This window comes from Gambusia affinis, linkage group LG09 (genome assembly GCF_019740435.1).
Source record: "Gambusia affinis linkage group LG09, SWU_Gaff_1.0, whole genome shotgun sequence".
Classification (NCBI taxonomy): domain Eukaryota; kingdom Metazoa; phylum Chordata; class Actinopteri; order Cyprinodontiformes; family Poeciliidae; genus Gambusia; species Gambusia affinis.
This window is the reverse complement of record NC_057876.1, coordinates 497,049-525,042: the sequence shown is the minus strand read 5'-3', so window position 1 is coordinate 525,042 and position 27,994 is coordinate 497,049. Positions and strand designations below refer to the sequence as shown.

The window sequence follows — 27,994 nt, the reverse complement described above, 5'->3', positions numbered from 1 at the left end:
TGTTATGTGATGTGGGCGGGGTGTGAGAGCCTGAGAGTCCAAACTCTGGGCAGAAACATCCCACGCTTCCCCCTCCACCTGCGGCTGGACAGCCAGGTTAATGGATAAACAAACTTCCTGCGTCCAAACTGACACCGAAACTTGTCCGGAATACTTCCGCTGTGGTGACGAACCTGTCAATGGGACTTTTTACAAGAAAGTTATTTTTTTCTCCAGTCAATAGTTATTAGTGTTAATGTTTCTGAGTCAGAAACCCAACCAAACAGCGCTTAGCGTCAGCCTCGCTCACACGTTTCCCTCGGAGCTTCTTTAAACCGAAACAGAAGCAGGGCGTTGGGATTTCCATCTGAACATGGACCGGTACCGGTACTTCATATTCAACCAGAGGAGTGTGCTCATCCTGGGCATCCTCCAGATAGCCTGTGCGGGTCTCTGTGTCGTCTGCGGCTTAATGGACGCTGCTTTCCGCAAGAACACCCCGCTGAGCACCAGCAGGACGCCGGTGTGGGGAGGACTGGTCAGTATCACTAATGGCTAAAATCCATAAATACTTGAGACCCCTTCTTAAAACACTTGTAATTGCCTCTTAATAGTTCAAACATCAAATATACTTTAATATGCATTAATACACACAGTGTATTAATGCATTATATTGCATTCATACACTACCACACTACCACTTCTCTGGTAGTTGACACTACCACAGAAGCTAACATCCACTCTTCCATATTTCCACTTTGAAGTTTACAATCAGTACTGTGTAATTTAACGGTGCTCTTGGATTGACTGTTTTGTAAACGCCAGCCAATTGCTTGCTAAGCAGCGTTGCATCAGGACATTTCAACTTCTCAAGCTGCATTTCCTTCATAACTCAGTTGGGCTTTACAGAATTTTTTTTTTTAGTTTTCACAAATAATTTGAAATAGCATTCTATGGAAATATCTCCAAATATCGAACCCCAAAATCTGAACCATGAATAGTCACTGTAAAGATATTGAAAACATGACTAAACAGACTATTGTATTAATTTTGTGGACCAAAGTTTGAACAATAAATCTGTAGCTATGCCTCCGGAGGAATAAAAATTCATCATCAATCTGGCATATTCTGGATGTGGTTTAACTATCAAGGGGAATGCTTGAAATTCCAAAGCTGCACCAAAAAATGAAGTAATTTTTGAGGACACAATGGAGCCAATGTTCTGACCACAAAGATGAAATTGGAAGAGAAACAGCAGAGGTGGACTCTCTGATGGTACTGTACCTGCTATTACGCCGTTTATCCAGAGGGAGGAGGAAGTTCAAATCATCTCCTCCAGCCGTCATAACGGGACGTGTGGAGATTCTTTACCAAATGATGAACATTATGAACAACCTGGAGCATCCTCATCATCAGACTATCATACAACAGCGTCTTGATAAAACAATATTTACACTGCTACAGGAGTTAATCCCTACACACAGCCATTAACATGTTAAAGAACATTGGATGATATACTTTTAAACAGCATTTGATCTGTTTAAAGTCACAGTGTTCATGAAATGTGGCCTCAGCCCAGACACATATTAAATAGAAAATTATGAAAATTTTCAATCATGAAAATGGACTTTTCATAGTTAATTATGGTAATAATTAATACTATGATCAACTTAGGCTCCTTGCTCACACTGCTTCCTGTTGTTTTCAGATTATGGCCTGTCCTGGTGTGCTGGCGCTGTTTGCATCCCAGAGGAAGAATGCTGTGTTGGTGAGTTTCTAGCTTCTGAACTCTGCTTCTCTTTAGATGACAGTAGGCTGGTACAAGTTCTTCAGTCTGTGTCGACGTGGCAACCTGCTGATGACACTCTAAGCTCAGTGATCTCTTCCAGTTTGATGTATCACAATGCCAATGTACTGTTAACGTTACCTATTGTTAACATTTTACAAGGACTGGGTGATATGGCTGAAAACCATATCATGATATACACATTTTATATCAGTTGATGCCAATAATTATAGATTAGTTTTTTGTTTTAAATACCTGAAATGCTGCCAAGCAGGTGACATAATCTTGACATAATATATTTAATCCTCAATTTCAGTCTTTTCTCCTTTCACTCCATGCTGCTGCTGTTTATTTCTAAGCTGCTAAGAGGCACAGTGATGAAACCTGAACCTGCTGCTGCGCATGGTACCCCGCAGGCTGTTGCCAGGAAATCAAAGAGTGAGCGAGTGAGTTAGTTGATGCCACCAAGCTATCTTAGCTAGCTGTGAGAGGTTGAGCGGCTAAAACCTTTCCTCTGCCTACATCCCTCAGAATGCTTTTCTGGATCAGTGTTCAGTGAAATTGTATCGGACATATTTTCTATTGATATTGATGATTTTCTGTTTCGATATACATTGTTATATTATTATTTATTTATCGTCCACAGCTACTTTTTACAAATTTTCAAGTTTTGACTTTTCAGAGTCAACGGCACCTCCAGGGAAGTTTCAGATGGATGGATGGATGGATGGATGGATTGATTGATTGATTGGTTGATTGATTGGTTGATTGATTGATTGATTGATTGATTGATTGATTGATTGATTGATTGATTGATTGATTGATTGATTGATTGATTGATTGATTGATTGATTGATTGATTGATTGATTTGTCAATTCATATTTTATTGGGTTTTAAGTTTATGTCTGGATTGCAGAAGATCACTCTGTATGCCTAGCTATGACCTGAATATGACTCTCTGGGGGCAGAGGAGTGAATGTTTTTCCAGAGGGGGTCATGTTCCCCCTTATACTCCCCCTTTTGAGGGCGCCACTGTTCAGATTCAGTCAAATCTCTTTGTTTTTGGCAATTTTGTAGCTTTTATTCCGAATTCTTTTACACACCTTGATATAGATGATCTCCTTAGGCAGCACCTTCCCTCATTGCACAAATGTACATCTCTCTCTCTCTCTGTTGTTCAGTAGATTTTTCAATACATATATTTCACTCATCTTAAGAACTACTGGGGTTGGGATAATTTTAACATTCTTACTGGTGATTATTTAAATTGATGGTGTGTGTATTTACCTTGTACCATGGCTGTGTATGGAAGTGTTGTGGTATAAGCTGATACTGTTGTGCTGCATGGCTCTCTTATGAAATGGCCTGGAAATGGAAAGGTCGCAATAAAAAGGCAGGATGAGCTGGAATCCCTCAACAGGCGTGAGGTTAACTCCTCATTCCATTGTTTCCCTGCTGCTCGTCCCTTCCACACATAAACACGTCCCAAACTGTCTGGACGTTTTGTGTCTCTCCTCAGGTCAGCTGCATGATGGTGGCTGCAGGACTTTCCTGTGCAGCTGTGGTCGTCATCTTCGGCTACTCCTGTCTGACGCTGACCTATGGGGAAGAGGACGAAGACGTCTTCCACCAACACAAAAGTGCCAAAGTGGTAACTACCGCACACAACCGGCTGCATTCAGAGCTCTTCATTTGGTGGAACGTCAAGTACACATACATGTCTGCTGTTTCACAGCCTTTCTAACAACTGACAGCAGTGATAGTAGCTGCTGTCTACACACCAGACAAGTTGAAGTGACTCGTGCTTCTGAAGCTTCTTTTATCTTGGTGGAACATGGTTTTAAGTGTGGCTCTGGATGTATTTGCATCCAACAGCAGCACACTGTGTTACACTGATATTATTTCTCTCTCCTAACTCAGACATTTGTTCTCCATCGGATGGTGAAAGGAGCCAATGCCACCATCATCCTGACTTGCATCATCAGCCTGGTTCTGTCTTCCCTCATTGGTTATGTGGGTTTCCGGAGCCTTCCATGCTGTGGCTGCTATGATTCCAGGACTGGACTGGTAAGGATTGGTAGCCCACCAGTTCTCTGTGTGAGCCTGAAAGGGGTAATCGTGTCATGGCACAATGTTTCTCCAAAGGTCATGCTGTTGTGTCTGTGGAAGTTACCTATTAGGGTTCTCAAGTCCAAATAACCAATGTCTCAATTTAATCAATAATAGAAAATGAATTGATTTAAAATAACAGACTCTTAGCCCCTTACTGTCCTGTGTTGTAAGTGTAACCTGCTAACATGACAGAAAGAAAACATATGCGACCCTGTGTAGCCAACAGGACTAACTCAAAAGAGTTATTCAGATTAACTTTCCTATGAAGGCAGATGGGGAAAAAAAGAAGAATACCAAAGAATGACACGTGCCAGCTATGCTAACACTGATGCTTGAAAGCAGCCTTAAATGGACAGTAAAGCTCCTGTATCTGCGATGTAGTAAACTTCACAATAAAACTATCTGTTTCACCCTGCAGTGGTCAGAGATGGGTTCATTTCACCCTCCAGTTTTTTCCTACGTGCGCGGTCCGGTGGGATTGCGCTGACCTTGCGTGCGCTTTTACAAGGTTTTCTAGTTTTGGAATCTTATGGTTCCCCGGTGTCCCCCCGTGACATTTGCTGCACTCCTCATAAGCATTGCGCTAAGACTGTAGAAGGGTTGCATATTAGCTTCACAGACACATAAAGCCCTGCGACGGGCTGCACTCGGTTGGAGCTCCACCGTCAAGATGGGCTCACGAAGTTCAAAACTCCCCAATTTTTTATTCTAATCTGCGTGATTAGACAGTTCAGACTGAGGAAGGATGAGGCACTGTGTAGAATAAGATGTATTATAGGAATTTGTCACAAGTGTAGGAAATGGACACGGTCAATGAAATCTATGAAATCTCAGTTGTGACAAAGGCTAAACTCTTCCCTGTATTTGGCATATTCACCTGAATCCCCACCAACTGTTTTGTCCACACCGTCCAAGACTGGAATCAGAAAGTTATGTGTCATGGGAACAGTTCCTGTTGCTATCAGTTAACAAATTGCTCCCAAACCCTCAGCAATAAACTACACAATCCTCGACCCTGTGCACCTGCACTGCCTGCCAGCTCACATGAGCAAAGGACAGAATGTATCAGTGATTAGATCTCCACCACATGATTCAATGAAGTCAGTAGCATCATGTTTATGAAGCATGGCAGAGAGAGACAAACCCAGATCAGCCTGGTCTGTAAGTGAGGTGTTTTATATTTGGTGAACTCTGCTCAAGTAATAATAATGCTCCATACTCTAAAGTTCTACACTGAATTTTGAATCATGTTTCCATCTTTTTTTTTGTGAAAGTATCCAATTAGTAGAAATAGGAAACAGCAAAATTTGAAATAACTTCCTCAGTTTCACAAAAAAACGCTTTCACGCTCACTGCAGGTGGCTTTTGGCCTTTCTCAAACAGTTAATGTGCTACAGTGGAGATGGAAACATATTACAAACACTGACCTCACACTACTGATTAGTTAGAATCACTGGAGTTGCATTTCTTTCTCTGCTTCTCCGGACAGCAGGCAACATCGTCAATACTACAGACATGACAGGACAACTTCAGCATGTCCCATAGCAACACATTCCTGAAGGTCTCTCTGTTTTCCTGAGATGTGTGGTCCATGCTGGTCCGTTTACTACAACCATGCATAACGTCAATATCTCATGAAATCACACTTTGCATAGCCTGATTGATTTGCTCTATTCCTCAGCAGTTAAGCAGTAACACAGTTAGAATCTAGTGTATTAGCATATACAATAGCTTCTAAAACTCTGGTCTGAACTGCCCAGACATAAAAACAGTATTGTATTTCACATGTTGCAGTTTGGGTCCCATGTTTTAATTTAAAAAGCATCCATCAAGTATCACCTTCCTGAAATGTTATTGTCTGTTTCAGGAGACTCTGGTTCCTCAGACTGATCCTGGAGACAGGGAGTTGGTGTGTACTTGGCAAGGTAAGCCATCAAATCCGACGTGGTCTGTTTGGGTGACAGTTAGTGTGTGGAGCTCCCGACACAGTGAAAGTCTTAATGTAAAGGTAATGGCATATACAGTACAGACCAAAAGTATGGACACACCTTCTCATTGAATCCAATGAGAAGGTGTGTCCAAACTGTACTGCAAGTCTTTAGTGTCAGTATTGTTCTTTATGCATGGTGCATGTCAAACCTGTTATGTTTTCAGATAGGTTTTGTTACCTAATAACAAAACTTTTTTAATAAAAAAAAAAAAAAAAGGCAAGTTTATCAGCATTCTCCCTCTGAAGCTAAGAACAGGCCATCAATTTACAAGGAAGAATCTCTACAACTGACATTGATTCCAACACTTGATATGCAACTTTGGTCCAGAAGCTAATCACCATTACTTCCTAAGCTGCACAAACACGCATACTGTGTTAAGAGGTGTTAAGAGTTTACAGTCTACGCATACTGTAGACACCTCTTATTATCAAGGCGTTTGTTTGTAGTATCACTAGTGATGGGACTCCATTAAAACTTTTAATCAAGTAAATAATTTTAATCACAATTAATGGAATTGTAATCCAAAGCATATCAACAAAGTAATATTTTCTGTTCAGAAAACATTTTTTGCTGCTAAATTAGTAAACTTAACAAAGACTTCTTGTTTTAATCTGTTCTTCAGGTTATTTAGCCATCATAATCTTGCAAGGCGCTATAAAAAAAATACTTCTGATATTTGTTTTAACATTAGTGCTGTGGCTGTCAATGCTGCTGCTACATGTTTAGCATTGATATGCTATTATGTAGCTTCACTGACAGGTTAACTCTTTTTAGCACAGCCTGAACACAACAATTGTATATTAACGTCCCATCAGGTCTTTTTTTGAAGCAGAAATCCTCAGTTTGCCAAGAGAAGCAGCCTTTCGTCCATCACTGCTGTGTGCGTATGTCACTTGTGCATCAGATTTACTGGGGTACCAGAAACACATGAATACAAAAGTTCCAGCTCTGAACATCATTTATGTTTAAAAAGAACTGTGGTGAAATTTTGAACATGTTAACGTCAATGTCATCTGCTCTTTAAGGTCCTGACTCTAAATATTGTCCATTCAGTATGTCTCAGCCTTGTGATGTAGTTCTCCTGTATGTCCAGCAGGTGGTGATGACAAACTTTTCAACTCTCCTCAAACATCTGCTGGAGTCACCAAAGAGGAAGAGGAGGCTCCCTCTAACCTTCCTCCATACAGCAGACTGACCTGACCCAGAACCCTGACCGTCCAGCTGGTTTCCATCACCACTCTATGGACAGTTTCAGTGTTCTATCAGCCAAACAATGTAATATGAAGATCAACCAGACAGAGACTGATCAGTACAGCTTCCATCAGTTTTCCTTTAACTCCCTGAATTCTCTGAATCTAAGTTATGATTTTATTGTGTTTAATAAATACATTTGAACAGTAGTGTTTGTTTTTGAACAATTGACAGCTTAAGATGACACTTGTGTCCAACATTTATTGCAAGGTGATGTATGGTGAAAGAAAGCGCATTCCTGTTTAACTTTGTTCCCGGGTGTAGCTGTCAGTCTGTTTTCAGTCACATCCAGAGCAGCAGCAGTATTTCCTTGAGGAGCCAGGTCCAAACACGATGCAAATGGATCAGATTCCAAGGAAAGCACTCAGTCTGACTTGTGCTGACAGGCCACAGAAAGGCTCTTCATGTGAACAGAAAGTCCTGAGAGACGGCGACGGAGTGAAGTGTGAGGCGATCATCAGCAGAACCACAGGACCAGCTGTGGTCACACAGCAGCTTCAAACAAACAAGATGCAGGTTGGTGCTGTTACTGTATGAATATACAGGCTTATTTCATATTCAGGAAAACACTTCTACATGTTAAGACGCCTGAGGTACACGATGGAGTGCAGGCCTGCACAAAGTGTCTGATTCCTGGTGCGATCTGGATCGTTGAATGCATTACGTGGCAAAAAGCTCCAGATCTATGATGAATTGAAAATAATGAAAAGCTTCATTGTCCCATTCAATACAGGTATTGATCCACTTCAGCTGGTGAATTAAAGGGATAGCTCATATTTTAGAGTTGTGTTACAGAGTAAAGTACTACCTGCAATATACATACATTTAAGTAAGAACACCAAAATCAAAGGAGGGTGACTAGCATTGCTTGTTAGCAATGCTAGCAATGATTGTGTCGTCTAGGACAGAATACATTAAATAATAAATTAAATTGAGCTGTTAGCAAGTCATTACCATCATGAGACTGATTGATGCAGCTGGCATCAGCATCCACAACGACTCTGAAGAGACTTGGTGAAAGGAGTTACGAAAACATTTCATTCCCTGAATAAAGTATTTTTGTATAGAAGTGAATAAGAATGAAAATCTGAAATATCCCTTTAGGTCAGCAGCTAACGCAGCACTGCATAACATTTTGTTCAGAGACGTTACAAAAGCAGGTGTGAACATTTCACTCACATTCCACTAACACTGACATCCCAGTGTCAGTGGGACGGTTCCCAGTAACAACACACACCATAGAATAAAAGAATAAAAAAAGTTACAGTTTCAAAGTTTTCATTACCTTTCCAAGAGTTCCAAGAAAGACTAATTTGGCTGTTTGGAAATATTTCAAGTAGAAACAAACTAAGAGTCATGGTGTGAAACCTAAAGAGTTAAACTCTTATTAAGTAGGAATACACAATATATCAGCAGTAACATCGGTATCGTCTGATATTAATCATGTTTTAACATATCTCTATTGGTCCGATAAATGATCCAATATCCTCCTAAATTTGGATATATGTGCATTCTTATTATTAACCCCTAAACAGTCACGACAACCAATGCTAAATATGGCAACAAAGTTGGTGACAAAAAGAAAAACAAATTGCTATCAGCCAAAATCAGAATCAGCAGTTCAGGCTTTTTACAGATCAGTGATCGGCCAGAAAACTGCCATCGGTGCACCCCTAAATGAAACTGTTGAATCTTCATTTATCACTCTGAGGCTCATAATGACCATCTATGGAGGAGCTCAGAACCAATCCAGGAATTCACATTGTTGGAGTCCAGACTGTTTTTTTTAATCTACCATCATCCCAGCTCATTTCTAATGAAGCTCAACAACACCAACATAAAGCCACTGAACGGTAAAATCAATGCAAAAACAAAAACAGCTGAATGTCCAGTTGAGAATTTGTTTGATTAAACAATCACCTTGGTTACCAAACCACCGTATATAAAGATTAACCAGCTTCTGTGCTCAGTGTCTTCCATTTCACTCAGATGCCCTGATAAATGGAAAATCCAAAGAACAGAGGTGAGACCTGAAGGCATCAAACCATACTGCCAACCAGTGGACCTGCCTGGACCGCTCCTCCTCCTACTCAGCCTCTTCTCTGCTCACTAAGGTGAAGATGGTTCTGTTACAATCACTTCTGGTCTCTAACAATCAAATAAAGCACCTTTGATTGGAATTTACTGCTTAAAATATGGGAGTTTTTATGGGAAAATTAGTTCCTCCACTAACCTGGCCCTGCAGGCTTTAGGTGTCTCCTTGCTTCCAAACAGCTGAATAACAAAGAATGAGTGACTAACAGGCTCCTGCAGCAGTGAGGGTCTGAATGCATCTAGGAGGTCATGAATGCATCTAAAACATGCAGGGCAGGAGTGCATGGAGCAGATTTATGAACCACTGTACTAATGGGTTGGACAGGATATTTGGCAATGAAACGGATCATATCTGGACAACATGAGCATCTGACCAGGAAACAGCTGAGTGAAGTGATGGTATAAAGAAAAATATGTAAACAAGCAGTATGGTTCATCTACAACGGCGTACCAGGGCCTTCGTAGAGAGAGAAACAGGAGCAAATTTCCACAAGTAAACCTTTGGTGGCATTTTCTAGAACAAAGACAAGGATATTTCTGAGTTTTATAAGTCGAAAATTTGCATCTTCTAATTAAAAAATTTCTCAGTCTTTTGTAGCAAATTTTCAACTTTTCAAACTGAGAAGCTTCCGTGTTTCTTCTAGAAACTTTCTGAGTAATATCAATATTAGAAGTTTTTTCTAGCGAATTTTCAACTTTTCAAACTCAGAAAATTTCCTTATTTTTTTCTAGAAATTTTCTGAGATTAATCTCAAAATGTCTGAGTTTTTGCATGCACTCTTCCTTTCTTTTTCTATCTACCATGGCCCTAACACACTGTGGTATTCAGTGCTCTGTGGTTTTCCTCTTCTTGCTCCAGATCTGGACAGCCAGTGGAGTTTGAGTCCTCAGCAGCTGCTGCAGCTCCACCCTCTGCCTCCGCCCCCGTCGCCGCCGTCATTCCTCCCTCCGCTCAGGGTGACGGTGCCTCCCGACCCCTCGGCCGGCTGGCTCAGCACTAGAGGCTTCTGGGACTTGAGCTTGTGGGCCACAGTCATAAAGATGGCCTCGACGTGGTCGCTGTCGCGGTAGCTCCCGCCTCCCAGGCCGTTGGGGCTCTTGGCGGACGTCTCGAACAGAGGCATGGAGTGAGCGTCCGCAAACTGCTGCGCTACGTCCGTGCCCACCTGGACCGAGTCCTGCAGGTCGCACTTGTTCCCCACCAGGATCCTGGGCACCTCGGTTCCCAGGGCGTGCTGCTTGCACTCCTCGATCCAGGCGGGGAGGCTGCGGAAGCTGGCGGCGTTGGTCACGTCGTAGACGAACACCACGGCGTGGACGTTGCGGTAGTAGTGCTGCACCATGGACTTCCTGAAGCGCTCCTGGCCGGCAGTGTCCCACAGCTGGATCTGGGGGGGACAGAGCACCCTGGTTATTTAGTTAACACAGACTAAACCAGACTCTAGAAGCTCTGCTGCTTCCTCCACAGGACTGGGAGTGATGGATGAGAACAAGCAGCAGAGAGGAGGCAACATTCAAGAAACCTCTCTTTCTTTTAATTAACTGAACATGTTACTTATCCATTATCAATTATTAGCATTACTGTTACTTATACTTATGGCACAATGAAACATCACAGGTGGATAACTGTAGTTAGTACTAATTGAACATGTCATTTATTATCTATTTATTATCGATTATTAGCATTACTATTACCATTAAAACTTGTGGCACAATGAAATACTGTTATTGTTAGTCCACTACAGACCATGTTTACCGCACTGGATGACATTAGATGACCCTGATGAAAACCAATGCTGTCCTGTAAATCATTACAACCAAACAGTTCAACACAGCCTCCATCAGGCCATCAGATCAAGGCCTTTAACTACACCAGAGCAGCAGAGCATGTCCACATTCAATCAGTCAAATCACATCAGCCTGTACATCCAACCAGCCAACGCTGCAAAGCACCATGGGTAAGATAGTTTTCAGTCTTTTGCTGTATGATATTCTGTTGTATGATGTTTTAATGTTTCCTGAACAGGTCAATGTCGAAAATGAGACTTTGCTCTCAATCAACTGACCTGCTTATAAAAAGGTTAAATATAAATAAAAAGCAAATGAGATGGAGTAGCAGAGTTTCCCCAACAGCTCACAGTGTCATCCAGGTCATGTTACTGTGGAATAGCATCTGCTGCCTGGATGTGGAGCTGTTAGCATGTCACGACAGTCATACAGCTACAGTCTTCAGTCAGAGGCTTCAGACTGCAAGACTGGCAGCTACCTAAGATCCCTCCTGCCCACATCACCATCCACAAAGACTGATTGCGCTATGACGTAATTTAATTTACCTTTAGGATGAATAAAGTATGTTTTTGTGTGTTCTGTGGTTTTAAGGTGAAAACACTAGCTCTTCTGTAAATTGGAGGAATATTCCTTTATATCTGATTCTATCTATCCATCCATTTTCTTTACACCCTTGTCCCTAATGGGGTCGGGAGGGTTGCTGGTGCCCATCTCCAGCTGCGTTCCGGGCGAGAGGCGGGGTCACCCTGGACAGGTCGCCAGTCTGTCGCAGGGCAACACAAAGACATACAAGACAAACAACCATGCACACACACACTCACACCTAGGGAGAATTTAGAGAAACCAATTAACCTGACAGTCATGTTTTTGGACTGTGGGAGGAAGCCGGAGAACCCGGAGAGAACCCACCATGCAGAAAGACCCCGGGCCGGGAATCGAACCCAGGACCTTCTTGCTGCAAGGCAACAGCTCTACCAACTGCGCCACTGTGCAGCCCTATCTGATTCTATAAGAGACGAAATAAATATTCACAGTTGCAGTAGTTGCTTTTGCAATGAAACCCGTTTAACCCATTATAGTTTTAGCTTTTGATATTTGTTATATTAATACATTTTTCCGGGCTGCAGCAGTAGAACAGTCTCTTGCACCGTAATGTTTACCAGACTGACGGTTTCAGGGTCTAAAAGGCCGCAGTGCACACCTTGATTTTCTCTCCGTCAATCTCCACCAGCCTCTCCCTGAAGTCCACCCCGATCGTGGCCTCGGTCTTCTCGGGGAACCTGCCCGCACAGAAGCGGAAGGTGAGACAGGTCTTCCCGACGCCAGAGTCCCCGATGACGATTATTTTGAAGATCCGGGTCCTGGGTGGCGGAAGAGCCGAGCTCGTCAGGGAGCCGGACAATTCAGCCGCGGAGCCGCTCTCTGCCATGTCGAGCCGAGACGGGGGCTGGGTGACCTCACACGCCGGCGGAGGCTCCTTCACTGCCGCTCCCCGGGGAAAGGAAGAAAGGAGGACGCTTCGTCTTCTCGAAGACGGCTGCCTTTCACATTTACTTCCAGACTCGGACGGTGTGTAAATATAAGCTGGTAGTTATCTATGAACGGATACTGTAAATGTAAACATTGTGTCTCCACCTCCGAACCACGACACCCCTGAACCTCCACTGCCCAGCTGTGAAGCCACGTACTGTACTAGAAGGGATTTTCTTCTCGCGAGACAACATATATGAGACGTTCATAGTCGCGTAAAAATCGTTGGAAACTTAAGCTCCATACATAATCGCCCTCCTTTTTGTTAGAAGGCATTAACAGGTGGGGTGTAAGGGTCAAATCTGACCCGCTGACCACTGAAGAAAGTAGAAAGTGCATTGGTTTTATTGTAAAGTTTTTATTATTATTATTTTTATTTGAATAAAACATAATCATATTATCAAGGTCGCTTAAAAGCGACATTTGTACCGACATTATTGACAATAAATAAACGTGTTGGTAGCATTCAAACCCATTAAAAGGGTTACAGTTCTTAAGTTTTACAATTTTGGTTTTTAAAATTTCTTGTCAGGAATCGGTCTTCTGACACTGTACAACTATGTGGCCGTTACAGCGTCTTGGATTTTGATAGTTCACTAAATGATTGAAAAAGAAAAACATTTGGTAAATAAGTTGTGCATGGTCCAGCTAAAAGGTGTTTGATGAATTTACTAATTATCCCGTTTCAATCAAAGGGAGGGCTAAGAAGATGAAGACATCAGGTGAGTAAAAATACGGCGCATGGAAACTAATCAGCAGCAGCCGCTCTGTTGCTTCATCCTCTACGCTGGACAGAGTTCTGTGGAGAAAAGAAAGAGTGCACCTAGTCTAGATGAAAAGTTTCAATGCTCAGCAAATCATGAAAGCATTGAATTTTTTTTCTTAACAAAACTTGGAAGTAAACTGCATTACGCTGATAAAGGGAGGTAGTGCAGAATACTAAAGTACCATATTTCCAAAATGTTTCAGTTGAACAAACAGTTGTATAAAAACACAAAATGCATCTTCTAAATATGCAATAATATTTAAGATATTATTGCAATTTATCCTTTCTTAAATGCTCTTAACAATTTTACACCAAATGCAACAACATCACACACCTTTCCAAAAGGTTTTTTCTTGTCCACAGAATATTTTCTCAGAAATCTTGGCTTTTGGGAAAAGCCGGTCACTAAGATTTGTCCAAAAATCTTTAGCACTTTTAGCATTGGAACCTCTCACAGAGGTCACTTTTGCTCACTCTTTCTTTTTTACCTTGAATCTTGAAGGTGAGGACTTCAGTGCTTTAAATGTTCTGGGTTCTTTTGTGAACTCCTGGATCAGTCATCAATGTACACTTGAAGTCATTACTGTGGGATGACCATGAACAGGCTGAGTGCTGCTTTATGTTCACTCCACTCGTGAATAGTGGGTTTCCTTCTGAAGCTATTTTCAGTTTGGTAGATGTCATTTACTCTGTTTGTCTTCTGTTCTTGGGTTTTTAGATCCACTTTAAAATAATTTCTCTTTCTTCATGTTGTCAGACAGGTTCTATGTAAATGATTTATTGATTTTACAGTTCTGACAGTAATTGGGTCCCGGTACACCCAGCAGACTGAAACATGTAAATGTAATTAATCATAATTGGTTCTTGATGTAATTAATCATGAAAATGAAAAATCGTGAATTTTACAATTACATTTTTAAAATTCACAAGTTGATTTTTTGTTGTTGTTTTTTTTACTCCTAATAAATCAAATTATCATTTGAAAACTGCAGTTTGTGTTCACTCAGGTTAACCTTGTCTGATATTTATGTCTGACAAAATAAAAGAAGCAAAAACAGAAACTTGGCTTGTTCTTTTCAACCTGGTGGCGTCGTGTTATTTCATACCCCTGGTTGACATGCCAGACTCTCACCTTTGCTGGTGTCGTACTGAAACTTGGATGGCAGAGAAAACCGGAGGCATTCAGCTTGTTTCCTGAAGACGTTCAAATCAGAGGCTGCCACCGTTGTATTCCTGCCTGCAGAGGTCGGCAATAATGAAGATAACCACAGTGACTGGACAACAGCCCCCTCCTGCAGGGCGTCACCCCGTCCAGCGTGGGTCATACATACCAAACAGGTAGAACATCTGGAAATGATTTTCGTTGTTGTAGGTGTGCATGAGCAGGCAGTCAGAGCAGGTCTGCAGGAACCTGTGATAGGATGCAGCAGTTGGGACTGCACAGCAAAAACACTCAGTGTCGGTTAGATTTCTCTACATTGAGAATATGTTAATATTTTACACAGTTTTTACTTGTAGTAATGACTTATGATATTTGCACTTACAGTGTCATCAAAAATTTTTATTCATACACCTTGAACTTTTTCATATTTCACATTAAAACAACAAAGATCTTATGTATATAAATTCATTACTAGAGATGCACTGATATGGACCGATATGTACACGTCTCTATATGGACATAAATTCCTAGATTGGGTATTGGTGAATTATTCAGTCCAATTCTATGCTTTGTGCTCTGTAAATATTGCACATTATGGTTAGAATTCCTATTTTCACTTTCTGAACCATTAGAAAGAAGGTTTGTTGAAATTTAATTTGACATGTGTGACCACCATGGTCAGTCTATTGTTTTTCTCAGTTTCAGATTCTTTATTATTTATTTCCCATTACCTGTTCTACTCCTAATTGCACTGACTGAACAAATGCAAGTTGTTTTCACATGTCTGACCAAACTTGTGAAGCTTTGGTGGATTTAAATGTGCTGTACTGGTGCAGAGTTAGAAAATACATTTGTAGTTCAGTACTTTTATGTCTGTGTTTAAAAAAGCAAAATATTTGAACTCAAATTATCTGTTTTTCTGTATCAGATCAGTATTGACTGATACTAAACCTCAGATATCTGTATTGAAGTGAAAACAGTAGATATAATTACAGTAGATGTAATATTGAAAATTAGGGGAATGCATCTTTATGTCCAGTTCTCCTTCCTGAGATGCAAATGAAAGAAGGTTCTTTGATCAGATTAGATCAAATTGATCCTTTCCACAAACACATACATATACATGTGTGTGATGTATCATCAGGGACTGGGAAACTGATCAGATTTGGTATAGGGAGATAGAAGACAAATCCAGGACAAGCATGGAAGAAAACTTGTTAGAGACTAATGCAGAGGTTCACAGCTACACTGTGCCTGCTGCAAGTGATTTGATGGATAACTTAGATCAGGTATATAGATCAAAATATATTCCAGAATGGCCCACTCAAAGTCCAGACACTGATCTGTGGGATCTCCATCCACTCTGACTGAGCTTGAGCTATGTTGCTCGTCTCGATCAAGCAACACAAGACAAGCAACAATAAAATCCTAATTAAATAGATTCAAGTTTCTGGCTGTAACATTCCAAAAGTAAATAAGTAAATAAGTAAATAAATAAATAAATAAATAAATAAATAAATAAATAAATAAATAAATAAATAAATAAATAAATAAATAAATAAATAAATAAATAAAAATAGATAGATAAATGGACATCAATAGGGTCAGAGTTTCTTGAAAGTATTCTGCCATGTCAAAGCTTACTGTGAAACTCCAAGTCTTTGCCACTGACGAGGGTAACATTCACTGTGCTTCGGAGACATCGTTCTTTCCTAAAATAAGAAAAAAAAAAATAAATTAGTTACACTTGTGGGAAAGAGCGTCATTCACAAAGTGAATCGTATGCAATAGAAAACTGCATAAGAAGCTCTAGAATAAAGGTTTTTGTACAACAAGAAGGGTTACTGGATGTCTGTTAAAGGCTGCTTCCTAAACACACCTATTGATTGTGTAATCCAGGCTTATTTAGGAACCAATAAAGGAGAGTTTTCTACCTGAATCGTTTTCCAGTTGACCCTGCATGTGACTGAAATAAGCTGTCTAATTTGCTGGTTAAACAAGACAAGCAGTGACAGAAAACAATATTTCCTTACATTGGTACAGGCTGCTGCTGTGCTGCCAGGCGGTTTGCCTGGTCTAACCTCAGGGTCTGGTTGTCTGCTGTTCTGTTCAGCACCATCCACATGCTTTCAATGTGGTCCAGCACAGGGCCAAAGAAGTCATTTTTAACTGTCCCCTCAATGAAGATCCAGCGGCCCAGGATCTGCTCAAAGCAAATAATCACATTATAGCTGCTGTGTTAATTTACACCCAGCACAGGAAGACAAAGTTCTGGTGGATTCTAATCTGCACCTGGTCAATCTGTTCAGCTGTCAGAGTTCTGGTCAGCTGGCTGCATTTGTCTTCTGCTGGTGCTGCAGTGCTGAAGGACAGCAGGGAAACAAGGACGACAGCCAAATGTGTCTCAGTCATGGTGGACAGCAGCAAGTCGACGCTCTGCTCTGGAGCAGCTGGAACTCCTGACATTTATAGGCAGCACACACACTGTCCATTGTTTGCTGTGTTGTTTGAAACGAGGTTCACTCCAGAACTGAGCAACTCTGGGAAATTATGTTGGTCAATCTTTATGGGGCAAGTAACATTTCTGCTAACAGGTTTTCTTATCAGGGTCAGTGTTTGAACAGCAAAGGCTGCTCTGAATGAGTTTCAAACTTTTTTCCCCTGTCCTTTTAACCCTGGACTCTTTGAATAGTCCTTGTTTTGACTTTTAAAATGAAGTTAAACATAATGACATATTTTTATTGCTCGCTCAGGGGCATAGAGTGTCAATTTATTATTGCTATTATTATTATTAGCAATAATATCAGTTATCAGTTTTTATTATTATTATTATTATTATTATTATTATTATTATTATTATTATTATTATTATTATTATTATTATTATTATTATATTTCTTCCTTTACCACATCAACCAAACACTCCCTGTTACTCATATGGACTGCAATGGACTCTTTTCTTTTTTTGCACATTTAGTTTGGTTTCTGTGTATGTAACACCTCGATTTGATTTGTTTATATCACAATAATGAAAAAAACCCCATAATGACACATTAGCTTTGGGGCTAAGAATGACAAGTTTTGCATTAATGTATCACATAAAATCCCAACGCTTAAATCTATGTTTTTGATTTGGACAAAATGCAAAGAAAAAAAAAAAAAACCTTTCAAGGATATTGAATACAAAGTTTTGGTACTTAGATCAGAGTGTTTACCTCTTGGTTTATTATTATTTGTGCATGTAAAAATCTTTAGCAGGCATTTGTGTTTACTGTTTGAATTGTTAGTTTCAGGTGTAATTCATTTCTTCATCTTTATCACTCCCTATATGTTCCACATGCTGGAACATATAGGGAATAATAATAAAAAAACAGCCACATAAAATCGTAATAGTGTGTACTGGCACTTGAATGGATGGGTTATGACACAACATATACGTTCGTTCATTCAGCATCACTGATGTAACGCACGTGAAACCTTCGCGTATTTGTTACATCATGACCTTCATATGCCCCACTACCTGTGTCTGTCCCATTCCGGCCATACTCACAAAAAAACAGAAAAGGACAAAAATACCAAACTGTATACTCTCGATAATCATTTAAAATTATTGTTCAGTATATACCGTCTGGTATATATATGCAGAGCATTCACGAGCGGCCATAGAATATTTTGTCAGTCAATATAATTTTTCAGGCAGTATCTATACAGCCTAATTCGGGGTCCTTCAGTGGTGTCTGGTGCAACATGTGTTAGATAATTCCAGAAGCGTCTCCGCACTTTCTTTCCTCTTGAAGACCAGACACAAGTAGTCAAAACGGGCCTGAGCTGGAGCTTTTTTCCGCTTGGACACTGACAGAGGACACTTCTACAGCTTTATCTCCACAGTTAAGCTGTTCTCAGGTCGCTCTGGAGCTTTAAGCCTATCGCGCTGCCTTTTTCTTTGCTCGTTTGGAAGCAGCTTTATTTAGCTCGTTAGCCGGCTTGTCAAAATGTTGAGTGTCGCAAGGAGCGTTTCAAGGTCTTTGCCAACCAAGACCTGCTCTCGAAATGTGTCGTCTTTGGTGAAGAAGGTAAGAGATCAACCATTTTATTACTACATTTACACACGCTCTGTGCTCATTACGGCATGACATCCTGACAGCTAGCCGCTAGCACAGCATGCTAGTAGTGCTGGCTTGGGGCCACCTTGCAGTTCAGTGAAAAGCCTTTGAGGTTGACCGAAGTGGCTCGTGACATTTACTTCTTTGCTGGGTTATTGAACATCTGCTGGGTGATGGTGAGCTGCTCGTGCTCTTCAGTTTGCCACCAACCTCATCACGACAGGATGCGTCAAAACTGTCAAGCGTCAACTTAAGAGGTTATTACGTGAACAAATTAAGCAGAGTTAAAATTCACACATTCTCAGGTTGTTAGTTTAACAACTGATCATTCGTCTTCGAATTATGTAAACAGACAAATTTTCTAACAAGGTTTTAACAAGGGGTTAGTAAATGGTTCTGTGACCTTCATGAGTCTGCTCACCCCCTTCTTGCTGTTACACCGCTGAATCTGGGAATCTTCTAGCTTCAACTAGTTTAACATGTTAATATTGAGCGGTCCTCGTTGTAATTTCAATGAGTTACGAGTCATTTTGTAATTTTGTGTTCTCAGGCATGTTGGAGTGGGTTCCAGTCAGATGCAATCAGAGCTCTGTCCAGAAGAGACTATGCGTGAGTAGAAACGCCATCATACTGCTGAGTGAAAGTTAGCCATGTTCAAAGCCAGCTACAGTGTGAAACACAAACTCATCACTTCCTGGTGTGAAATGTGTATGTGCTGCAGGTCGGAAGCCATCAAGGGGTCAGTGATCGGCATTGACCTGGGAACCACCAACTCATGTGTCGCGGTCATGGAGGGGAAGCAGGCCAAGGTGAGGATTATCTGAGGGAATGTGGACACACTGTCTGTCTCAAAGTTGGTCAGCATATCTACTTTATTTTTCTTTTCATTGATTGGATCTTTTGAAGCATATTGGAATAGTTAAATGATCATAATTTGTCAGTGTCAAATCATGCTTATACTGAGGTATTTATGTGTCAAGCATTGAGTTTATCTATTTATTTTTTTGTCCTAGTAGGTCGTTTTGTTTCCTTTTGAACAAATGTCATTTGAAATATTTATTTGTTGAAGGAGCAGTAAATTGGCATTCAGTAGTTTTGTTTACATCCATTTATCATGCAAATTTTGAGCAAACTCCTAAAATGTCACAAACTAGGCATGTTTCCATCTACTAGCTTGGAGCGAATCAACTAGGCTACGCAAGGCGTAATTTCATCAGTTGCTGATGTTACTGGCTGTATTAAACAGGAAGTAGAGGTTTCAAACTAGTATGGACCAAATCTCAGAAAAAAGGAGAGTTCTCTCCTCTGAACTGGAAGTTTGCTCTTAAATAGGTTTTGAGTTTTGTGCCTCTTTTAAGGCACAGATTGACCAGTTGGCTGGGGGAGATTTGATGCATCTAACTATTTGGTAAACATGTTTCCATCTCCCCTGTAGTGTATTAACTGTTTTTGGAAAAAGCCAAACTCATCCTGAAGAGTTCCTCCTCCACCTGCAGGTGTTGGAGAACGCAGAGGGAGCAAGGACCACCCCGTCAGTCGTGGCCTTCACAGCGGAGGGGGAGCGACTGGTGGGCATGCCTGCTAAGCGCCAGGCTGTCACAAACCCTAAGAACACGTTGTACGCCACCAAGCGGCTGATTGGCCGGCGCTTTGATGACGCTGAGGTCCAGAAGGACATGTGAGTGACTCTCCAGAGGAGTGCAGCTCGATCCCTGAACACATAATGTAATGGTAATATTCTGCTTCCCTCCGTCCTCAGAAAGAATGTCCCCTTCAAGATTGTCCGGGCCTCTAATGGCGACGCTTGGGTGGAGGCTCATGGGAAAATGTACTCCCCTAGCCAGGTGGGAGCCTTTGTCCTGATGAAGATGAAGGAGACGGCAGGTATGTTGTCAGGGGAACGCCAGCTAAGTGGTTCTGTGAGGGAACAGAGGATGGCGCTCTGATTCTGATTGTCTAACAGAGAACTACCTGGGCAGCAACGTGAAGAACGCCGTCATCACTGTTCCAGCTTACTTCAACGACTCTCAGAGACAGGTACCACACACACAAATTTACACACATTTATTAATCCCCTGTTGGGCTGTTTGGGCTTCAGCTTTGATTTGATGATGCTCAGTTTCTAATAGGCACCTCAGCTTCTGGCTCTGCCTACTGAACATATTGCTTCTAAACATGAGAGAACTGTTTAGAAGGGAAAGGCTGCTCAGGACGGAAAACAAAAGTGTGTTTGTTCTGATCATGTTCACTAATGTTCTGTTGCTTTCAATTTAAATGTAAAAATATTTGGTGGAGACATTCAGTCAGTCTTACTGATTGGCAAATTGTCCAGGCAGCATGATATTCCGTGGATGACATCATCAGTTGTTGGCAGCTCTGCTAATCCTCCTCATTTGTTTTTGTAAATGAGGAGTACAGAGGAGCAAATCCGCTTTCTGGGGGTCATAGTTCAGGTGTCCTTTGAGTTTTGGTGATGCCAATCCGCTGCTCCAAGTTGTTGGAGGAAACAATGCCTCAACCCAAAAATTTAAATATAGAGCAATCCCAACTCGTGTAACAGATGTGATAAACAGTGCAACTGTGTCTGCTCAGTGTTTATTCCATCAAATGACCCTAGACAATGAGTCGTTTGTTCAGCTACCGGAAATTAAATAAACATACAAATTCTGTCAGGTTTTAATTGGCCAGAGTATCTTCTGGTTTTAGATGACTCAGACCAGGTCTCCTCTGGCTGCTGTCAGAATGAACTGAGCTTCACTTTTCTGTCCTCAGGCCACTAAAGATGCTGGTCAGATCGCCGGTCTGAACGTCCTGCGTGTGATCAACGAGCCGACCGCTGCTGCTCTGGCCTACGGCCTAGACAAAACCCAGGACAAGATGTGAGGAATAGTCTGGGGAATGCTGATGTTTGGTGCTGCTGACCTGAGGTTAACTGACACCTCTGCTGCTCTTCCAGCATCGCTGTGTATGATCTGGGTGGTGGAACCTTTGATATATCTGTCCTGGAGATCCAGAAGGGAGTTTTTGAGGTGAAATCCACCAATGGAGACACTTTCCTGGGTGGAGAAGACTTCGACCAGCACCTTCTCAAACACATCGTGAAGGAGTTCAAGAGAGAGGTGAATTGGGTTCTATGAAGGCCATTTGATCATTTTCCCAAATTCCACGTTTTTTGTTTTATTTATTCCAAATTTATGGGTTTTTTTTTAATTATTTTATTTTAGCCATATTTATTACCCCAGAAAGTATGTAATCATGCTCTGAATGAAAAAAAAAATTAACAGATCAATAACTTGAGGTCAATATTTCTATTTTTCTGTGTCGCTCTTTTTGAGAACTCATGCAGAAATCCACTAATTAAATTAAATTCCACATTTTATTGTTGGTTCCATTTTGTTTATTAAATTCCATAATTCCATCCTTGTTTTCCACATCGCAAAAATCACAGGGGTGTTGGTGAGCATTGTGGCACACTGCTTTCTTCTTCCTGGAGGCTTTTATTGACTCTGTCTGTCTCTCCAGTCTGGTGTGGACCTGATGAAGGACAACATGGCGCTGCAGCGGGTCAGAGAGGCTGCAGAGAAAGCAAAGTGTGAGCTGTCCTCTTCTCTGCAGGTAGGAAGTGTGTTTTAGTGTCAGTAGCTCCTGCAGACCATCCTTCCACACACACACACACACACACACCGTCCTCTGATGTGTTCCTCTGCTCCCCAGACGGACATCAACCTCCCCTACCTGACCATGGACGCCTCTGGACCCAAACACCTGAACATGAAGCTGACCCGCTCTCAGTTCGAGGGTATTGTGGCCGACCTGATTCGCCGCACCGTGGCCCCCTGCCAGAAGGCCATGCAGGATGCCGAGGTGTCCAAGGGAGACATCGGAGAGGTGCTGCTGGTGGGAGGCATGACCCGCATGCCCAAGGTATTGACAGGATTCCTGTGATCGTTCAGTCGAGCCTGTTCAGGACTGGTTGAGATTTATCTGAGAAACTAGTGTTGCTGGGAGAACTGAGTAACGCATTAAAGGAGACCTACTATGCAAAATTTTCTTTTTACACATTTTTGTACTTCCAATTGGATTTCTAGTGCTTCTGAAAACAGCCCAGCTGCTTAAAAACACTCAGCCTGTTCAGTAAGTTTGTTTTTCTTGTTGTCTGGAAAAACAAGCAATTTTAAAAACCTCCCAATTAATGAGTCACACTGTGCTGTTACCCATCAACCCAAGTGGAGCTCCAGGAGGTTTGATCAGCAGGTTTTACTGTTGTATGCGTTGTACAATGGCTGTTGGAAAAGACAAGTGTTTTTTTGTTGACTTACCATCCAGAAACATCTTGCTGCAGCGTTGTTTGTTGTGCAGGAGGCTCTACTAATGCTATTCAAATATTTATAATTGTATACTTGCGTAATGTTTGCAGACATTTTCACTTGCGAGTGTAAACATTGAGTTGGGGGCCTGGCCTGCTTATTTGGTTTTAAAGTGACAGAGCTTATTCTGAAAGGAAATAAGCACAACTGAGCAGACTAAAATCTTTGCTAAGAATTATTATGTGCAAAAAATATAATGAACTTGTTTTTTACCCAGCCTAACCTGTTTAACTGAGCACAATAGATTGCTAGAATTGTGACAGAAAGGTAACACAGTAAAGCTGTCATGCTGACAGTAGCCCTGTGGCTCTCTGTGTGTGCAGGTCCAGCAGACGGTTCAGGACCTGTTCGGCCGAGCCCCAAGTAAGTCGGTCAATCCTGACGAGGCTGTCGCTATAGGAGCAGCCATTCAGGGTGGAGTTCTAGCCGGTGACGTCACTGACGTGCTCCTCCTGGACGTGACACCGTTGTCACTGGGCATTGAGACCCTGGGAGGCGTCTTCACTAAGCTCATCAACAGAAACACCACCATCCCCACCAAGAAGAGCCAGGTAGGTGGAGCAGCACCACTGGCCCGGCCCGGTTCACCACAGAACCCACTTCAGTGTCTCTGTCCTGTCTGCATCCTCCACAGGTGTTCTCCACAGCAGCTGATGGCCAGACTCAGGTGGAGATCAAAGTGTGTCAGGGGGAGAGAGAGATGGCAGCAGACAACAAGGTGCTGGGTCAGTTCACCCTGGTGGGGATCCCCCCGGCCCCCCGTGGAGTCCCTCAGATCGAAGTCACCTTCGACATAGATGCCAACGGCATCGTCCACGTATCAGCCAAGGATAAAGGCACGGGCCGCGAGCAGCAGAGTGAGTACGGCCTGATTGGAGGAGTCTATAGAGCCACTCGGCTTTAATGCAGTTTACTGGGAACATCAAAGAATGTCCCAGTCAAAGTCCAGACATAAATTGGAAAGAAAATGGGTGGAGACTGTTGATGCTGAATAGGTACAAAGCTGATAGGCGTAAACCAGCTGATCTACTACTGTAAATGCAGGCGGTTCTACTCAGTTTTGACTGAGGATCTGAATTCATACTTGAGTTTCCTGTGCTGAAGTTGGAAGGTTTTAATCCTTGTGCTGCTTGGTGAGGATCCTGACCTCTGCCTAACTTGTTCCTCCAGTTGTGATCCAGTCATCAGGAGGCCTCAGTAAGGACGACATTGAGAACATGATCAAGAACGCTGAGCGGTACGCCGAGGAGGACCGGAGGAGGAAGGTGAGGCTGTCTAGACTTCAACACGTCCTCCAGGTGCACAGACTGCTGTCTCTTCATCTCACTGGTAACTGTGCTGTTACTGCAGGAACGAGTGGAGGCCGTCAACACAGCTGAGGGCATCATCCATGACACAGAATCCAAGATGGAGGAGTTCAAAGATCAGCTTCCTGCTGATGAGGTACAGCTGCAATATTTTCTGTAGTCTGAGACATTTGGCTTCATGTCATGTGGGTTTGCTTAGAGATTCTAATGGGAAGTTTGAACTGTGGTTGAGTAAAAAGACACAATTAAATACATTTATTAAGTTTATGCTTCAGACTGCCTAAAACTCATTTCTGACACATTTGTGCTAGCAGGTCTGGATAATATAGCTGAAAACGTATCTTGATATGAGCGTTTCCTATCTGTCGATTGATTATTGTCGATTAGGTTTTTGTTTTAAATATCAAATACTGCCTAACTGGTGGCATGACCTTTCCTCCACTTCACACCTGTTTTATGAGGCAAAACCTGAAACTGGTTTTGCCTCATAAAAACCAGTTTCAGGTGTTGCTAGGTAACCAAAAAGGGAGTTAGATGATGGCAACAATCTAGCTCAGCTGGCCATGACAGGTTGAGCCAGCTAAAGCTTTTCCTCTGCCTACATCTCCAATGATGCTGTGCGGTTCTGGATTGGAGTTCGGTGAAGATTCTCTATGTTGAATATTCTATCAGATGCATTATCTAATGATATTGATCATTTGTCTATTGCTATACAGATAGTTATTGATTTATTGTCCAGCCCTACTTTCTAAATAGCTAGCCATCCTTTATGTGTCACTGGTTGCTTGACAAAGTTTGTACGTTAGTGGAATTAAAGGTATTTAATTCTGTTCATAATTGTCTTAAAAGTTATTGAATTTGAGTTAATGAAACCTTAGATAATGTTATGATAATTAAACTATTTCTGTCCTCAGAAATAGCTGCATGCTGGCTAAACACCAGCATTTAGTCTCAACAAGGTTGTAAAAGGAGCCTGAGCTTTCTAATGAAGGCTAAAGTTTAATCAATCAAATCCTCTGAAAAGAACAGGAAGTGAGCATTTATCACTTCCTCTTTGAACCAGGACTTGTGTATCTTAAGGCCATTTTCCTCACTGATGACTGCTGTGTGTCCTCAGTGCACCAAGCTGAAGGAGGAGATCACCAAGGTTCGGGACCTCCTGGCCAATAAGGACACAGAGACAGGAGAAAACATCAAACAGGCAGCAAACAACCTGCAGCAGGCGTCTCTGAAACTCTTTGAAATGGCCTACAAGAAGGTAGGAAGGTTGTTCACAGTGAGTCTGGCCTCGGTGTTTGCCTGATGAGCAGAGCGTTGACTCCATGTTGGTGTTTGCAGATGGCAGCGGAGCGGGACAGCAGCAGCAGTGGCAGTGGCAGCAGCAGCAGCAGTGGCTCAGAGGGGGAGAAGAAAGAGGGCCAGCAGTAAACTTGCTGTCTCCATGACAACAAAGGACTTTGTGCTCAGGTGGTTCACCTGAGTTATTCCTCCATGTGAAAGAATATTCTACTGTGTTTTTGCAGTAAAATAGATTCATGTTGATATATGCTCCCAGGCCCAGCAACACCCTATATGTTTGTAATTTAACTGTCTGTACAACGTTCTGTTATTTTTACAAAGCCCTTAATTGACATTAGATTATTTAGCCTCCTCTGAGGCACATCAGCTGATCTTCAGCCTCCTCTCTGATCACAGGCCTAACTCCACCCAGCGTTTAGCATCTGCTAGTCATCAGAGAATCATGCGCTGAACTCAGGTGTTACTCCCACCTGTCCTCAGCACAGCTGACAGAATCAAACCTCCAGTTAATTTTTTGCTCTTTGAATGTTCTCACCTATCAGTGATCAGCTGGCCCTTCTACATAATTGGATGCTCTGTGTGAGGTTCTCCTCTCATTGGTTGTGAGTAGATGAGAAGCCTGTATAGATAACGTTATAAACCGCAGTAAGGTGACTGGATGCTGGAAGCAGGCAGTACGGTCAGACCTCCCACTCTGTGAGGATGAGGAAACATGGATCCAGCTGTGTCTGTTCCCAGCCAGAGGTGATGCTGCCTCTCTGAGCCGGACCATGCTGGATGATAGATGTGGTCCTGCTGAGAAACTGAAGGGTCACAGTAACTGTTGCAGTCTTTTCTAATAAAAAATGAAAACCTGACTCTGGCTGCCCTGTTCAGTGTGTTACCGGAGAAGTTGACTTGTGTTAATACTTTGCTATGGGATGTTCAAGCTGGAGAAGTTTACTTGCACTAGGCCTTTACTGTGATAGGTGAATGTGTGGATTGAAATTCACTTTAACAGAAACGGTGACCTTCAGTGTGTTGAGTATGAATCTTTTATAAAAAATGTTTTGTTTCTATTATAAATCTTTTTAAAATGTTTATATATTTGTTCAAACCATCACCATGTTGTGACAGTATGTATGACGATCTGTGAAGAGATCCACCTCCTCTCGCTGCTACTGTTGCCATTTGAAGACATACAGCCCAGTCAGAAACAACCAAACAACTTTACTGTTCCAGGAAAACTGTTTCAGTCACCTAACACTAACTATTCACACGGAGATTTTTATGTAGGGAACCAGCTGTACTGTAGCAGAGATAAAGGAGGAGGGTGTGAGCAAGCATGATTGACAGCACCAAGACCCTCCTCCTGGATCTGACTAGTTGTTTCTGACCATACTATATTTCTGCAGATGGCAGCAGGACCACAGTAGGGATGTACTGTAACAGAACAAAGTATGGAAAATTGAAGGACCGGATCCTCTCTGAATGCGCCGTATGAATTTTCCACAATTACAGAGCAATATAATAATGACAAACGTTAAATTGTATTTTATGTGATATGCCTGCTCAAGATTGTTGCAGGCATCACTCAGCAGGTTGAAAGGCATTTTATAAACATTGTGTAAAACTGATAAAACGGTCAGAAACTTGAATAATGAGCGGTGTTTGGTTATGAGACCTTCCGTCCTGTAGAGGGAGCCATTGCTTTATTTGTGAAACCAGCAAATCTCTGATATTCAGCTCCCACAGCTCAGTCCTTCTGTCTTCATCAGACTCGGCTCCTGATTATTTCTCCTATTTCTTCATCGTGTTTAGACGTCAATATTTTTCACCTTTGGGGCGCCACTTCATGAAGAGAAATATACACTACTAAAAAAGATTAAAAACGCCTTGTTTATAGAATTTATGTGACTTTAATAATTTATCAAATTCAGATCTAAATAGTGATGTGATTTAGTTGTTAATGTGAAGAGGTTATGAAAGAGTTAGCAGAGGATAGAATTTTTAGAAGTTAATTCATTATTATTATTTGAAGTAAATTTTTTGATTGTGCCATTTTATTGCACCATGTGCCTGGAAAACACTTAATATTGCCCCTTTAAGCAATGGTCCACCTGAAGCCATGGGTTGATCTTCACCTGATTTAAATAGCTGCCATAACCAGCACACACAAATATGCACATGTCTGAACTTCCACAAGGCACGTCAAACTCCTCTACCTACATTTAACCAGCTGACTAAGATAAAGCAGAGCAAGCCTAAATAACTAATAACAACAAAAATAACTCCACACATTACTAACTGAAAACCTGCAGGCTATTGATCAGTTTGTTACAGTTGTCTCAGCGAAGTGTTTGATCCTTAAAGGAAAATGACCGAAGAAATTAAACTCCCTTCAGTTCTAAACTACGATGACAGATGGAAGAAACTTGTCCTCTTTCACTGGAGGACAAGGACTTGGATCGGCGCTGTG

General features: G+C 41.8%; 4 protein-coding genes across 5 annotated transcripts; 2 read left to right on the top strand and 2 right to left on the bottom strand.

Moving 5' to 3' along the window:
* The first annotated feature begins 44 nt into the window (after positions 1 to 44).
* On the top strand, positions 45 to 10,934 carry zgc:113425 (uncharacterized protein LOC541425 homolog). 2 transcript variants are annotated; one of them, XR_006371653.1, is made up of 7 exons: positions 47 to 517; positions 1,688 to 1,747; positions 3,286 to 3,417; positions 3,687 to 3,833; positions 5,746 to 5,803; positions 6,963 to 9,234; positions 10,074 to 10,934. XR_006371653.1 is itself a non-coding variant. In XM_044126862.1 (6 exons), the coding sequence occupies exons 1-6, from the start codon at positions 353 to 355 to the stop codon at positions 7,067 to 7,069; spliced, it is 666 nt and encodes a 221-aa protein (XP_043982797.1). In that variant the 5' UTR covers positions 45 to 352; the 3' UTR covers positions 7,070 to 7,124. The 2 variants fall into 2 exon arrangements, 1 of the variants encoding a protein (XP_043982797.1); XM_044126862.1 differs by lacking the exon at positions 10,074 to 10,934 and having other exon boundaries at positions 45 to 517; positions 6,966 to 7,124.
* Positions 7,224 to 12,700, bottom strand: rab33ba (RAB33B, member RAS oncogene family a). The gene is made up of 2 exons (XM_044126861.1): positions 12,204 to 12,700; positions 7,224 to 10,602 (listed from the first exon to the last, which is right to left on the bottom strand). Exons 1-2 carry the CDS (start codon positions 12,429 to 12,431, stop codon positions 10,102 to 10,104), a joined length of 729 nt encoding a protein of 242 aa, XP_043982796.1. The 5' UTR covers positions 12,432 to 12,700; the 3' UTR covers positions 7,224 to 10,101.
* Positions 12,701 to 12,868: 168 nt separating this feature from the next.
* On the bottom strand, positions 12,869 to 16,962 carry LOC122836582 (saxitoxin and tetrodotoxin-binding protein 1-like). The gene is made up of 6 exons (XM_044126204.1): positions 16,753 to 16,962; positions 16,494 to 16,663; positions 16,105 to 16,172; positions 14,630 to 14,734; positions 14,431 to 14,535; positions 12,869 to 13,331 (listed from the first exon to the last, which is right to left on the bottom strand). Exons 1-6 carry the CDS (start codon positions 16,924 to 16,926, stop codon positions 13,315 to 13,317), a joined length of 639 nt encoding a protein of 212 aa, XP_043982139.1. The 5' UTR covers positions 16,927 to 16,962; the 3' UTR covers positions 12,869 to 13,314.
* Positions 16,963 to 18,177: 1,215 nt separating this feature from the next.
* Positions 18,178 to 26,393, top strand: hspa9 (heat shock protein 9). The gene is made up of 16 exons (XM_044126203.1): positions 18,178 to 18,533; positions 19,114 to 19,172; positions 19,285 to 19,372; positions 20,060 to 20,241; positions 20,323 to 20,447; positions 20,527 to 20,600; positions 21,336 to 21,442; positions 21,520 to 21,682; positions 22,086 to 22,178; positions 22,278 to 22,487; positions 23,254 to 23,481; positions 23,565 to 23,787; positions 24,101 to 24,195; positions 24,281 to 24,373; positions 25,355 to 25,495; positions 25,576 to 26,393. The coding sequence occupies exons 1-16, from the start codon at positions 18,453 to 18,455 to the stop codon at positions 25,663 to 25,665; spliced, it is 2,052 nt and encodes a 683-aa protein (XP_043982138.1). The 5' UTR covers positions 18,178 to 18,452; the 3' UTR covers positions 25,666 to 26,393.
* The last annotated feature ends 1,601 nt before the right edge of the window (positions 26,394 to 27,994 follow it).

Coding starts and splice junctions, on each gene's coding strand:
- zgc:113425 (XM_044126862.1), top strand. CDS start 353: ATGGACCGGTACCGGTACTTCATATTCAACCAGAGGAGTGTGCTCATC. Junction 518..1,687: donor CGCCGGTGTGGGGAGGACTG/GTCAGTATCACT, acceptor TGTTGTTTTCAG/ATTATGGCCTGTCCTGGTGT. Junction 1,748..3,285: donor AGAGGAAGAATGCTGTGTTG/GTGAGTTTCTAG, acceptor GTCTCTCCTCAG/GTCAGCTGCATGATGGTGGC.
- rab33ba (XM_044126861.1), bottom strand. CDS start 12,431: ATGGCAGAGAGCGGCTCCGCGGCTGAATTGTCCGGCTCCCTGACGAGC. Junction 10,603..12,203: donor TTGACGGAGAGAAAATCAAG/GTGTGCACTGCG, acceptor TGTCCCCCCCAG/ATCCAGCTGTGGGACACTGC.
- LOC122836582 (XM_044126204.1), bottom strand. CDS start 16,926: ATGTCAGGAGTTCCAGCTGCTCCAGAGCAGAGCGTCGACTTGCTGCTG. Junction 14,735..16,104: donor CAAAGACTTGGAGTTTCACA/GTAAGCTTTGAC, acceptor TTTGCTGTGCAG/TCCCAACTGCTGCATCCTAT. Junction 14,536..14,629: donor CCAGATGTTCTACCTGTTTG/GTATGTATGACC, acceptor CGACCTCTGCAG/GCAGGAATACAACGGTGGCA.
- hspa9 (XM_044126203.1), top strand. CDS start 18,453: ATGTTGAGTGTCGCAAGGAGCGTTTCAAGGTCTTTGCCAACCAAGACC. Junction 18,534..19,113: donor TGTCGTCTTTGGTGAAGAAG/GTAAGAGATCAA, acceptor TTGTGTTCTCAG/GCATGTTGGAGTGGGTTCCA. Junction 21,683..22,085: donor TGAAGGAGTTCAAGAGAGAG/GTGAATTGGGTT, acceptor CTGTCTCTCCAG/TCTGGTGTGGACCTGATGAA.